At 49.5% G+C, this 13,201-nt stretch overlaps 1 protein-coding gene across 4 annotated transcripts; it reads right to left on the bottom strand.

Moving 5' to 3' along the window:
- LOC135400362 (leucine-rich repeat-containing protein 24-like) lies at positions 1-12,810 on the bottom strand. 4 transcript variants are annotated; one of them, XM_064632200.1, is made up of 4 exons: positions 12,035-12,809; positions 5,631-5,779; positions 5,373-5,519; positions 1,662-1,750 (listed from the first exon to the last, which is right to left on the bottom strand). In XM_064632200.1, exons 1-3 carry the CDS (start codon positions 12,730-12,732, stop codon positions 5,410-5,412), a joined length of 957 nt encoding a protein of 318 aa, XP_064488270.1. In that variant the 5' UTR covers positions 12,733-12,809; the 3' UTR covers positions 1,662-1,750; positions 5,373-5,409. The 4 variants fall into 4 exon arrangements, with proteins under 4 accessions (XP_064488269.1, XP_064488268.1, XP_064488270.1 ...); XM_064632201.1 differs by having other exon boundaries at positions 1,693-1,769; positions 12,035-12,810; XM_064632199.1 differs by lacking the exon at positions 5,373-5,519 and having other exon boundaries at positions 1-1,769; positions 12,035-12,806.
- Positions 12,811-13,201: the final 391 nt, after the last annotated feature.

Below are 13,201 nucleotides of genomic sequence, written 5' to 3'. Positions count from 1 at the left end.
TGAAAGGCACGCACTCACTACCTTTAATTTCAACGATTGGTTAACAAGTCGACGAGCTATAGAAGTCAGGAAAGTTCAGGAGGCGTACCGTGCTAGACGACCTTAAATATCGAACAGTCTTATAGTCCCAATCATCCTCAAAGGGAAAAAAAAAAAGTGGCTGATATCGGTCGGCAAAGTTCGGTGCCGCCACAGATACCCGTCATCACAATCACATTTTTACAAGGAACTCAAATGTGCTCTTGAACAGTCGATCCAATGTTAGGTCCAGTCGACACTCCGGTACATGCGCAAGGGCAGTTACAAGATGATATCACATTCTTTCCAAAAACTACACGCATGTAGTTGTTCTTCCTTTTATTGACGCTCGCGAACACAATCGTAAAACAGAACTTCACCACGTATCAGGCCGAAGAAAGTGCTGGGCGTACACCTTTATGTGACAATCAGCATAACTGCATAATACCCTGGCCACACGGCAAGCCTAATGCGTTAAACGGAATGACATTTACTTCGCCTCCTAACCAACCATCATCTCGAATGACATTGTTCTCTCCACTGATTTCCTGAAAACAGGTGGCGTACGCCTTATTACAATTATGTTCGGCATGATTGTCACACACACACACACAGAGGGCGTACGCCTCCCGTTTTCAACAAATCAGGGGAGACAACGATGTCATTCGAGATTTCCATTGCATTTGATGCATTAGGTTGCCGTGTGGCTACACTCTTAAAAATGAGTATCACCACATAGCACGCTCCTAGCCAACCATCATCCCGAATGACAACGTCCTCGTCCTTGAAAGCGGGAGGCGGAGCCTATTTTGTACCATTACGCACGCACATAATGACCTAAAATAGGCTCCGCCTCCCATTTTCAACAAATCAGGGCGAGAAGGTTGTCTTTCGGGATCATGGTTGGCCAAAAACGTGCTATGTGGCGAAGCTCATTTTAAGAGTGTAGGGTATTAGTGTCACACAGAGCTCCTCCTCTTTCCAACAAACCACACTCTTAAAACAAAGCTTCACCGCATAGCACGCTGACGGCCAACCATTGAACAGAGTGATACCTCTTGTACTCTTGATTCGTGGAAAGCTCGAGGCATACGCCTTTTTGTGACAATTAATATTTCAGCATAAGTCTCACAAAAAGGCGTACGTATACGTCTCCTGCTTTCAACAAATCAGGGGAGAGAACGGTGTCATTCGGGATGATGGTTGGCTAGGAGCGTGCTATGTGGAGAAGTTCACATTTAAGAGTGCAGGGGAGCGAACGATGGCGTTCGGGATGATGGTTCGCTATTAGTATGTTATGCGGTGAAGTACTGCTTTAAGAGTGCAGGGTACACCAGGAACCATTCCCTGACCGCTGCAGTCCAAATGCGGGTTCACACCACCGGGACGTGCATTCAGTATGCACAATTTTGAGCGTCCAAATGCTCAAAGAAATGCGTCCTCTCACTGCACAACACGTCACTGTCGATACCTTCGCCAATATTCTTTAAACTGTGCTCAAACAGCAAAATCGAGGTATTTGCACAAGGACAGGGTCGGTGGCTTGACGTCTCTCAGTTCTTGTTCTCGCACCGGAGCTTCTCGGCTGTCAATGAAATCACGTCAGTGCCCACGAGCTCCATGGGCGCCGAGCAGGTGATGTCGTCGTGGCGCCAAAATTGGACGCCCACAGCCGTGTCCCGGAAGGTGCTCGTCATCCAGATTATCTTGCAGTCGCAGTGGAAGCGGTTTCCTGAAACACAATCCATGTCCTGCTGTCGTGTTAAAAAGACTACGCACGCAACAAGGGTTACACCAATCGCACACTATAAATTGAAAAACTAGGCTACACTCTTAAAAATGAACTTCACCGCATAGCACGCTCCTAGCCAACCATCATTGCGAATGATATCGTTATCTGCCCTGATTGGCTGAAAACGGGAGGCGTACGCCTTTTCTGTGACAATTATGAACAGCATAAGTGTCACAAAAAAGGCGTACGCCTCCCGTTTTCAACAAATCAAGGGAGATAACAATATCATTCGAGATTATTGTTGGCTAGGAGCGTGCTATGCGGTGAAGTTCATTTTTAAGAGTGTACTAACGAGAGTCTGCCTCTTTAAGCCCAAATGTGTTCCTGCACCTTTGAAAGCAGGACTTCACGACATGACACGGCGAAGACCAACCGTTGCAGAGAATGATACCGATACCACTCATGATTTGTCAAAATCACGGGGTGGGTGGGTGTCCGGGGAGTACGCCTTTTTGTGACAATAAACATGGGTAGGTTAAGTAACGGCTCTGTATAGAGCGCGTTCCGTCCCACTCTGTCCCCTTCGCTCCGGAGCTTTTGCTAAACGGGGTTTTAAGTAATAATGGTAATGGTAGTGTGACGTTACACGTAAGGTTTGCCTGCGCAGTGTGGCGACATGTTGCACGTGCCGCGGGGTAGGACTGTGGATAATTTGGACAACATGGGGTTCTCCGTGCGCCGGAAATCTTCTACACACGGTGCTGCGCTGGAAGCACTGTTTACCTCCCCCACATTGCTACCGCCCTCGGCTGGGATCGAACCCGCGATCTTGAGCTCAGCAACCCAGCACGTTACCGACTGAGCTGCCGAGGACGGTGGGGTTTTAAACCAAGAGAAGGCGTTACGTGTGCACGTCATGCGTGCACGTTGCGTGTGCAAAGCACCTCTAGGCCTCTGGGTGTCACTGAACGTTCTTTTCCCGGTAGAGCCGTCTTCCTATCCGGCTGTCTGCAGCCTCCAAAATATTAATTAAAGGGGGCAATAAACAGGTATACGAGGCACACTTTTTTTTAAATGCGTTGTGGTACGTTGCCGACGGTGAACGCTTTCAAAAAAATGTTGTCGCAAAAAAGTAAATAATGGGTCCAAACCGACCGAATATTCACTGCACTCTTTCGCCCTCATGCCCCGCCCTGCGACGTCCTGGCGACAATAGCGACACGTCATTGTGACGTCGCGCATCATCAGCCGTTTAGGATGCGGGACGCTTATACATTAATTTTGTTGTAACATCGAGAAGTGAGGTCAACTCTAAACATGTTCCCACTTGTCCAATCCAAGGTATCCAGTTCAAACAGTACCAAAAATCCTCAATATTCAATTTTACGTGCGCACTATGTTTTCTGTGGTGTATTGCTCCGCGAGGTCACCGCGATGTTCCTGCATCCGGTTCCCTCGCGAGCTGCAGCTTGTGCAGCTTGTGTCCGTCATTGGCTAGGAGAGCGAAATCTCCCCCACCTCCAGCGCCTAGAATTCGGTGTTGCTATACGCTGGAATATAGACTTCCTGGGACAATTAGGCTGCGTTCCAATACCCCGGTTAGTCGACCGCCTAGCGGTCTATCCGGAAGTGCCGCCATGTTAAGTCTCGTCCCAAATCTCGCCAAGTCCGCTATTCTGTCGGCTACCGCCTAGTGCGCATCGATGCAGTCTAGTTATACGCCTGACCATCTGACAGCCGGGATGGAGACGCGCGTTGACGGTACCAGCGTGCCCGCTGTTTCTGCTGGCTTTAAATGTAAAGTTGCACATAGTGGTACGTTTTTTAAAACTGCGCAGAGAGTTGCAACACATGTTTAGTTGTGAAGGTGACAGTTTATGCACGATGTCCTACAAACTTAGCGCATTCGAGTCCTGCTGCGCTTGCGCCGTACGCATTTCTTGCGTGAGCAACGAGATGGCGCCACAGGCGCCTCGGCTAGGCAAGCCTGTTCCAATAGTGACAAGCAAAGGGGTCTACTCAGCTACCTAGTCAGGCGGCTTCGCGGGCGCGAGGTATTGGAACGCAGCCTTAGTTTACAAGTGTGCTCGCAGCGCCAGGAAACTCTCCCAGCTCCTTCTGGCGCGTTGTGACGTCATATCATCGACCACTTACACTGACTGCCGAGAATCGTCCGGAAAACAGGGCGAGAGCGAGCCGACCGGTTTGTAAAGGTCGCCAGCGAGAAGCGGCGCGAAGCACGTGTGCGGAGTTGACTCCCCACGTGGAAAGGGAGAACTTGGAGTTCAGAGAACGTCAAGGCGTCGCGGTAGCTCAAGGAGGGGGGACACCAGAGGCCCAAGCGCGAGGCCCCCACTGGCAATAAATCTGTAGAATGACCCAGAAGTTTACACTGCTGGAAGTTCCGAAGTGCGCGGCTTGACAGCCAGGACCGTTTGCACTAAATAACCAGCAGTCGGCGGACATTTGGGAGGTCCTGGTCCAGTTGAGATTTTAAATTAGGCCAATTAGAAATTGGATGGTTGAGGGCCAGGACCGTTTGATTGGTGAAGTTACCAGCGGGGGCACCGGTCAAGATGTCACCTCTTAGAGGCCTGCACGGCCAAAAAACTCAATCTGAATCTGGGCTCCGATGCGGAAGGCACGCTCGGAAACATTACATCGCGAGCCCACCAGATTCCCTGTCTTATGGTGACCAAATGTCAAACGTTTAAATAGCCATATGTAAATAAACCCTTCGCATCCATCACGAAAGGGTTTTCAGTCGTCGGCGCTCCGGGAGTGGAGACAAGGAACAGGATCGGTGTGAAAACCTTGGACCTACGATTGAGGCCACCAGCCATCGTCACGGCGCGGCCTCGAGTTATCCGTTACTCAGTTCAACTGCTCTGCGTCGGCCGCTGAATGGGTGGCGCCAAATATAACCGCAGAAAGTAAGAACGAAGTGGTGCTCATTATTGGGTGGATGACGTGACGTCACAAACCGGCAGACGAAGGAAGGACAGTTTCTGATCGGCGATATTGCAAGCTCTCTTGCGCACCAGGACAGCGCGCTGCACGCGTAGCTTTTGTGAGAATATGTGTGCCCCAGCGTTCGTAATCCTAATCTCTAGACTTCCTGACATATTTTTCAAGCACTACCATGCTCATTTCATCTAATGGTCCTTTCGAGCTAGGTTTTAAAGTGACCCATCAGGGACCCCCTGATAAAAAGATAGACGTAGTTACAGCATATATATTGATATTTGCCAGGAGACTTCCTTTTTCAAAAGTGCATCTTGAAGCCCAACAGAAAACACTGCACGTATGTTCAACTGGTCGCCGACGCGCTTAGATTACACACTGCTGCCTCTTTTCGGGCTCATGCACAACGTCGAAGTCGAAGACTCGGAGAGCTCTGGGCTGCTGTGACACGCACTGTCGAAGCGGTTGCAAGGGGTGCGTCCGAATAGTCTGAGATGCGCCACAGGCCCACCACATACCGCACACCGGAAGTGCAGTCAACACTTCGGCAACAATTTGCATCGTCAAGAATGATATACGTTGTCTATTTACGTTGATGCTACAGCTATCAGTTAAGTTGTGGTCGAGTTCGACCCCACTACCTCGATATTTCTCTTACCATTCGGGAGGTGATGACCCCCTGGGGTCCCTGAAGACTAGAAGCCTCTCTCAAAAGGACCACGTTCCTCAACGCGATAGTCCAGTTCGTGTGTGCCGTTTGCCAAATCTTTGGAGAATAGCAGTGTCTCGAACCGTCCTCTTCCTTCTAAGATTATCAGTATTAAATTTCATGGGCACCGTCTAGCCGGGCAAACTTGCGCTATCGGCAACGTTATTTTGGAAAGCATGTTCAAGCGTTGTCACTGAAGTTACTTACTGCTGATGTCAACCAAATGCATGTTCTGCAGGACCGGCTTGAGGACCTTCTCGGACAATGTTACTAGCTCGTTGGCACTGAGGTCCAGGAGGTTTAAAGAAGGCATATCGACGAACATGTCGTCTGGAAGGTGGCGCAGCTTGTTGTTTCTGCAAAAGTAGGGATATCATTTTTAGTCGTCGCTTAGTAATGTGCATATCATTGTCAGAATAACTAGAAATCCAAGACTGCGAAGAGGTACATCTCAACTACTGAAACGACATCATCTAGGCCTAACGAGCAGCAAGCGGTACCTCTCACAAGCTCCATACGCTGTTCACACAGGTCGCAGTAGAAATCTGTTTTTTTTTTCCCCGGTAGAATACTCCTTCCTTACTAAATAGGAAGCATCCTAGCACGTAGCAAAACGTAGCAAAAAACGTAGCAAAAATGCAGCAAAACTTTCAGACTATACACTCTTGAAAAATGAACTTCACCATATGGCACGCCCCTAGACTCTAAAAACTGAACTTCACCGCATCGCACACTCTGCACCAACCATTGTCACGAATGATAGGTTGATCGCTTCTGATTCCAAGAGAGAGGGGGGCGTACGAACTTCAGTTTTTACCCAAGCAGCACAATGTACTGAAGGTCGCGTGCAATAGGGGTACGTGGAAGGCCTTGAACACACTCGTGAAACTGAAGTACTCTGATAAGACACATACCGACCACTCCTATTGCACTCGACTTTCAGTACATTGTGCTGCTGGGGTAGCCTTACATCCAAGAGGCTCTTTCACGGAAAAACACTCCGAAATTCGCAGCCTCGTCTACTTTCTCCAGGAATCCTGCTTCGCTCAAAGGCTATGGGTACTGCTCGGACTTCTCGGCAACTCTGCAGTGCCAGCCCTAAATATTAACTTTCGGCCGTCATCATTCCTTCATCCTGTTATCACACCATCTTATCTCATCCTGGTTACAGTCGTGACGCAGCCCACATACGTGAGGCCAACAACGGCAAGCCGGTTTTTCGTCACCACCACCACCACCACCACCACCACCACCACCACCACCACCACCACCACCACCACCAGTTTTTAGAGCGTAGCCAACTATCAACCCCAGTGACGTCGTTATTTCCCCTGATTTGCTGAAAACGAGTGCGTACGCCATTTTTGTGGCATTTTAGTCGTGACGTTGCCCACTTCTGCGAGGCCGACAACGGCGAGCACCACAGAGCGAGCGGCGATCTCTTTCAGAAGAATCACCACCACCACCCTGGTGCATTATGCAGTTCATAATTGCGACAAAAATGGCGCACGCCGCCGTTTTCATCAAGTCAATGTGTACAGAACGTTGTCACTCGGGATGATGGTTGACAACACTCTTAAAAATGAACTTCACCATATAGCACGCTCCTAGCCAACCATCGTCCCGAATGACAGCGTTCTCGCCCCCGATTTGTTGAAAACGAGGGGCGAGAACGCTGTCACTCGGGACGGTGGTGGGCTAGGAGCGTGCTATGTGGTGAAGTTCATTTTTAAGAGTGTAGGAGCGTGCTATGCGGTGAAGCTCTGTTTTTAGAGTCCGTACACTGGTGGTGGCGGTGGTGGTGAAAGTGCTCGCAGTTGTCGGCCTCACAGAGGTGGGCAACGTCACGGCTGGCGCCCTGGGGGAATGCGCGCCCTGGGCAGACTTCTAAGAGAGGGGGGGGGGGTGATGGCAGGATAGGCTCGCCGTTGTTGGCCACACAGAAGTGGGCGTCGTCACGACTATAGCCAAAAAAAGAAAAGGAAAACGCATAGCAAAACAAAACACAAAGGAAGGACGGAGGACTTCTAAGAGAACTTCACTGCATAGCACGCTTCTGGCCAACCACCATCCCGAATGACATCGTTCTCTTTCTTGATTTGTTGAAACCGGGAGGTGTACACCTTTTTGTGACACTCATCGGTTATGTCAACTGTCACAAAAAAGGGTGCGAAGGGCGGTGTGCATGAATCAGGAGTGATAGCGGCAGCATTCTGTGCAGTGGTTGACGCTTAGTGTGTTACCTGTGCTTTAAAGGAACGGTCGCATCCGGAAACCCATGTATGAAACCGCGCGATACACCGCCATGTTCGGCATCGGCCGATAATCTGCTTGGCTATTTTTCTTTTCGTCCGAAAAGTGCTTATATACTAAGCTTGCGAAGTACTTCACAGGAGAAAGAAAGAGATGACAGAGCAGTTAAACGAAACAGTTATGAGAACGCAATGTCACAGCTTCCCATTCCCCTCCCTTTCCCCATTTTTTTTATAATAAACATATGTTCTCCCCCATTCAACCCCTCCCATCGCTCATAGGTGTCGCCACGTCGGCGTAGTCGGACTCGTAGCATGGGGAGTTGTCGAAGTTCACTAAAACACGTCGAAGGGCGCTCCGCCTCCCATTTGTAAGATATGTAGGGAGTCGGGGCGACGCTTACGATTCCCTAAAATGTCTAAAGAAGACGAAGGGTGTACGCCCCTCATTCTCAGCAAATAAAAACACAGAGCTGCATCATTCCGAATGCTCCTTTGCCCTTGGTGGCGCGGGCTTTGCTAGCTTTCGCAAGGGAACGGGCGCTGTAGCTTCCGAAGGCGCTCCTTGCGTTACCACAGCGCCGCGTTGCGAGAGGGAACCGAACCACGGGAGGATCGCCCAGCCTTGCAGCACTCAGCTCTTCGTAAACGTAAACGGTTACCTGCTACTGCAGAAAGAATTTGGGACAATTACACCACACTCTGTCACTTGCTTAGAGGCGGGGACTTTCCCCGCACCCCACCACACGCTCCTATTGTCTCCCCCTCCCTCGAAAAAATCTCACAACACCCCAAAATACGCTTCAAAATGGATAAGAAAGCCCTGACAGTCAGGAGTGCCACACCCCCTACGGAAGCCGGACACCCTTCCGGAGATAGAAATCCTGCGGCAATACTTATAGGTGTTTATAGGTTCCGAAGGTGAGAAAAAAAAAAAAAATACAGGGAACGAAACATCCTTGCTCTGTTTGGAATACACGCTTATCGTTTGCCCCCGGAGACTGCAGCTCAAACGCAACCTAGAGGCGAACAATGAAAGATGAGATTAAACAAGCACGAGTTTCGTGTGAACGTCATCCATTGACTTTTGGGTTTGCCCATTGCATCACAGAACTTGGCAACACCTTCAACGAACGTACTCTCAAGAGAACAGGATTATGTTTCAGGTGCTTACCCATCAACGATAACGAGAATCGTATTATCCACTTGGGTTTGGCAAGGTGCAAGTTGTATATCGCAAAGCGTGACACATTGTCACACGTGGATATTGCACAATCGATAACTGCGACGACAAGGGCATTGTATCGCAGGGCAATGTCTACTCACGCGCACGGGTTCCTACTGCAAGGCAGTAGTACATCGTAGGACGCAAGGATATAGATTAGAAGATCGTTATCGAAGATAACGTTCCACAAGCTTAGTCCCGTGCTGTTGGCCCCTACATCAGATAAGGGTTTGTTTCAAAACTTACCATAACCGATTACGCTCTGGTGTAGCCCTTCTAGGAGTATGTTGATAACTTGGGCTGTTTCATAACTATTGTGTGAGGATGAAAGCGCAAACAAAGCAAAGCAAGGACTTCGTTGGTGTGTTCTGAATCAGGAACCTGATAAGGATATCCTGGTCAGTGTTGTTGACGTAACAACAGAGCGAAAGTGGAAGTAGCACATGATGGGTTTGGACGCCCCTAGGGATGGCACACTGTTGTTTATGTCAATTTCTTCCGAAAGGAAGAAGGAAATCGCTAGTGGCAAGCCAAAATCACAGTGGCTGAATCAACAGTTACAACGAACAATAGGGTAAAGCATCGCCCCTGCCGATGGAACTCCCCATTCATCATTCCAAAGTAAAATTGTTGTCGTTACAACGGACGCAACTCTTAAGCCTATCACCAACGTCTAGATTTAAATTACTTCCAAGTATGGCAATTGAGGAAAGGTCAGAGCGCGCGGGTTCGATTCTCGTCGCCAGCAGAAGGGGGATGAGGGGTGGATGGGCGTATGCCCCAGGGCCTCATCTTCACGATTCGCTTTTTATAAATGATTTCTTTTTAAACCTTCGCAGAGACCATTTATGCAGTATCCAGTCGGAATGGTTGTGCAGTATACTTTTTGTGTTACTGTTGAAATAAAAAGAAAACGAATTGGACATAAGAAACGGTCCTCCTCGTACTGTGACGAGTATCCCGACGTCGTGGTAGAAGACTAGGTGGAAATCCCTGTTTGACATATAGAATCTAGAATATAGAAATAGACACCTCCCTGTTTGTAAACATATGACGTCATAGTGTTCGACAGCGCCACCAATTTGGTAGAGTTGAACTACGCTCAAATCTAGGGGAGAGCAAGGTCGCGCCCGAAAGCCACGGTCTTGAGGGGATCCACATGGTCCCTGACAGGGACGCGACCTTCGGTCCTACCTTTCTTTCAATAGGAGGCAGCGAACAAGTGCCCATTCGTGAAACCCAGCCCTTCCCTGCCCATTTGTTTCGGTTTTAGTCTGTCTACCAGCTTCATGCTGACGTTTCTCGGTGCAATAAGTGAACTAGAATTTTTGACAACAGTAAGTTATTGGGTGAATGGTGAGATTGAGGAAACATTACAAAAACAGGTAAAGGTCTTATGGGGAATGGTTACCGGCGGGTATCCGAGCAGTTTAGCCAGTTGGAGGAACTGCCATGTGCAGGAAAGCGCTATATCGCTCTCTTTTGCTCTCGTCCGCTATACGCGTTGCGGCGCAACCGCCGTATATAATGCAGTCGCCCATGGATAAAGGCATCTGTGTTATTATGTACTCCCTCGTCTATCGTCTCACCACGAGCAGACCGTCGTACCCGATATTGATACTTAGCAACGGCCACGTATCAATTTCCTGTCACTGGCTTCCGTAGAGGAGGCGGCGCCGGGACATGGTATCAAATGATTTGCCCCCGTTCGCTGCAGATATAGATTATGTATATGTACGTGTATGCAGGTCCTGCGTCTACGGGGTTGGGCAGGGGGGACAATTGCCTCTCCAGACGTTCGCCCGAGGGGGCGCGAAAATCACTGCCGCATGGCCGGGAGTTCACGGTGTTTGGCGTCACACAAACCGATGACAGTCGTCTGTAAAGCTCTGCTGCATCGTTAGCCGGTCACAAGTGTGGTCTCTGCGAGGCATATATTAACGCATTATGTACAAGTCTATCATTTCAATAGAATATAGAATATAACAAAGGTTCCATGGAAGCAGTATGGTATGCTTTTCATTCATTTCGTTGCGCCTCATTTCGTTTCGGGGCGTCATGTGTGCTTAGGGATCACCCACAGAACGCACGGCCAAAGACGGTACGGTGGTAGAGAGAGGGGGGGGGGGGGCAGGGGGGGAAACTCGAAACGTAGACGCATGGTCCTGCGTGTAAGTTGTAGAATATTACGTACTCGGAACGGCAACTGGAGCTGAGAGTGGAAACTGCCCTTGTGTGTCAGCATCAGTCGTTAGGCTGTTAGCCCACATTTTGATAGGTCCCAACTAGACCAATATTTGACTTTCATGAAATAAAGTGACATCAACGCAACCAATATAGGATGCGGTCTGCCATCTTTACACCTCCCAAAGAGCAGCTCTGCGATGTCGCCTGCGACCGATCGCGGCCGCACTATCCACATTGGCAACCATCCTCGGCCCTTGGTCTAACCGGATCGACAATCGCCGAGCTCTTGAGTACTTCAAGATTTTTCTCAGGGACTCTGGTCTCCTCTCTACCTTATGATGTGCCTGCGTACCTGTGTGCTGAGTGTGTGTTTTTGTGTGCTGTGTTTTTGCCTACCGTTCTGTTGATGCCTCACTGACTCCACGGACTATCGACCCCTATTTAGCATCGTTCATCACCTCATCATCAGGACACATCTCGTCCCGCCCATTGTGCCTTGTTGTAGTGGGCCGCATCTTATGTGGCGAATTTCCCCATTCATCACCATTAATTTATCTGTTGTTATTGTTGTTGCGGCCACTGCAGAGAGTTACCCCCACGCAATTAGTTGTAGAATGGAAACACGAGCAATTCCGCAAAGTTGCCCATACAATGATACTGCCGCGAGCGGGCAGATTATATGGTGCTTTTTTTGCATTGCGATTGTGTTTTGCCCATTCATGGCCAAGCAGGTGCCGCCGCGAGATATCCAAGATATGGACGTTGCTATTTCTGACAAGGGAACAACGGTGCATTGCCGATTGGGGCACTCTCTTTCGCGGTATATATCTGTCGAGCAATAAATAATGAGGCATGCATATGACGACAGAGGAACCTTCATCACAAACTGGTCGATGACGATGACGTGCGTTGTAAATACCTTGTTTGCATAGCAACAGAGGACTCACCTGAAAGATAGCACTTCCAGCTTATCCGCCGCTGGCGGAAATATCTGTCGTGACAACGTCGTAAGTTTCGTGTAAGACACCTCCAAGTCCCTTAGCTGCAGCCCGGCAAACGCGCCGTCTTCGATGACCTCAAGGTCACCTCCCTGAACCATAACATGCGTGAGGCTCTGCGGCATCGTTGAGAATTCAGGTCCGATCCTCATCAAATTCGACGAGAAGATGTACAGTCGCTGCAGGCTGCTCAATCGCTGCATGCTCGTCCAGTTAAAGTGGTCCATACTGAGCCCGCGCTTAATCTCCATCATGTACAGCGTTTCGTCCAAACTTTCGTACAGATTGAATGTGCCAGCTGCACTTGAGTAGTTCACCATGTACGTGTACAGTTCACTGACGCGGAAGTCTTTGAAAATGTCTGACGGCACTTGGGCTAGGTCACAAAGCGCCAGCTCGAACTCGAAGACGTGTGTCCCGCGAAGCGTTGCCACGGATGCACGAAGGGAATCCACATTTTGCACCTCCCGGCATTCGATTCTCTCGTACGATCCGAAGGTGTAGCAGTGACAGGGTCGAAGTCGCTCCTTGTCGGGACAGGTTGAATCTGATATCCGCACCAGCAGGGCGAAGAGTACGGCGACGAGGAGGAGTGCCATCGTACGGGCTGAACTGGGTCTCGGAAGCAACTGCAAGAAGCTAGTCATATATGTCGCGGGACGGGAGCGATAACTTTTTCTCTTACTTGGACAGTTTCGCTGCCTCTTGGCACTAGCGAATTAACATGCGGTGCTCCGATAAGGGGCCGAGCAAATTTGCGAGATAGGTGAGATTATACGGAACCACTCCAGTCCAGGGGAAGATAAAAGGCATCGCTTCACAATCGGTGAGGGTACTTGTGGTCGAGTGCGCGAGATCGATGGAGTACTTGATGAGGGGAATTTGTCTCGCATTCTTTTCTTGAGATGTCGCTTATCGGAGGAATACCTAGGGCATGCCTTCGCTATCATGTAGTAAGAATGTGCTGACGCGGCGACCTGAATTTCAAGACACCGCGTTTGATTGCGTGCGGTATGTTTGCAATTCGTGATAGGCGTGTGCGGAACAGCTTAGAAATGCTCGTTGCACGGTTCTAGGATAATGTGTTGTTTTACACAATCTACAAACTACATAATA

Source organism: Ornithodoros turicata, chromosome 7 (genome assembly GCF_037126465.1).
Source record: "Ornithodoros turicata isolate Travis chromosome 7, ASM3712646v1, whole genome shotgun sequence".
Classification (NCBI taxonomy): Eukaryota; Metazoa; Arthropoda; class Arachnida; order Ixodida; family Argasidae; genus Ornithodoros; species Ornithodoros turicata.
The sequence above is the reverse complement of the archived record's forward strand: the minus strand, read 5'-3'. Positions and strand labels throughout refer to the sequence as shown.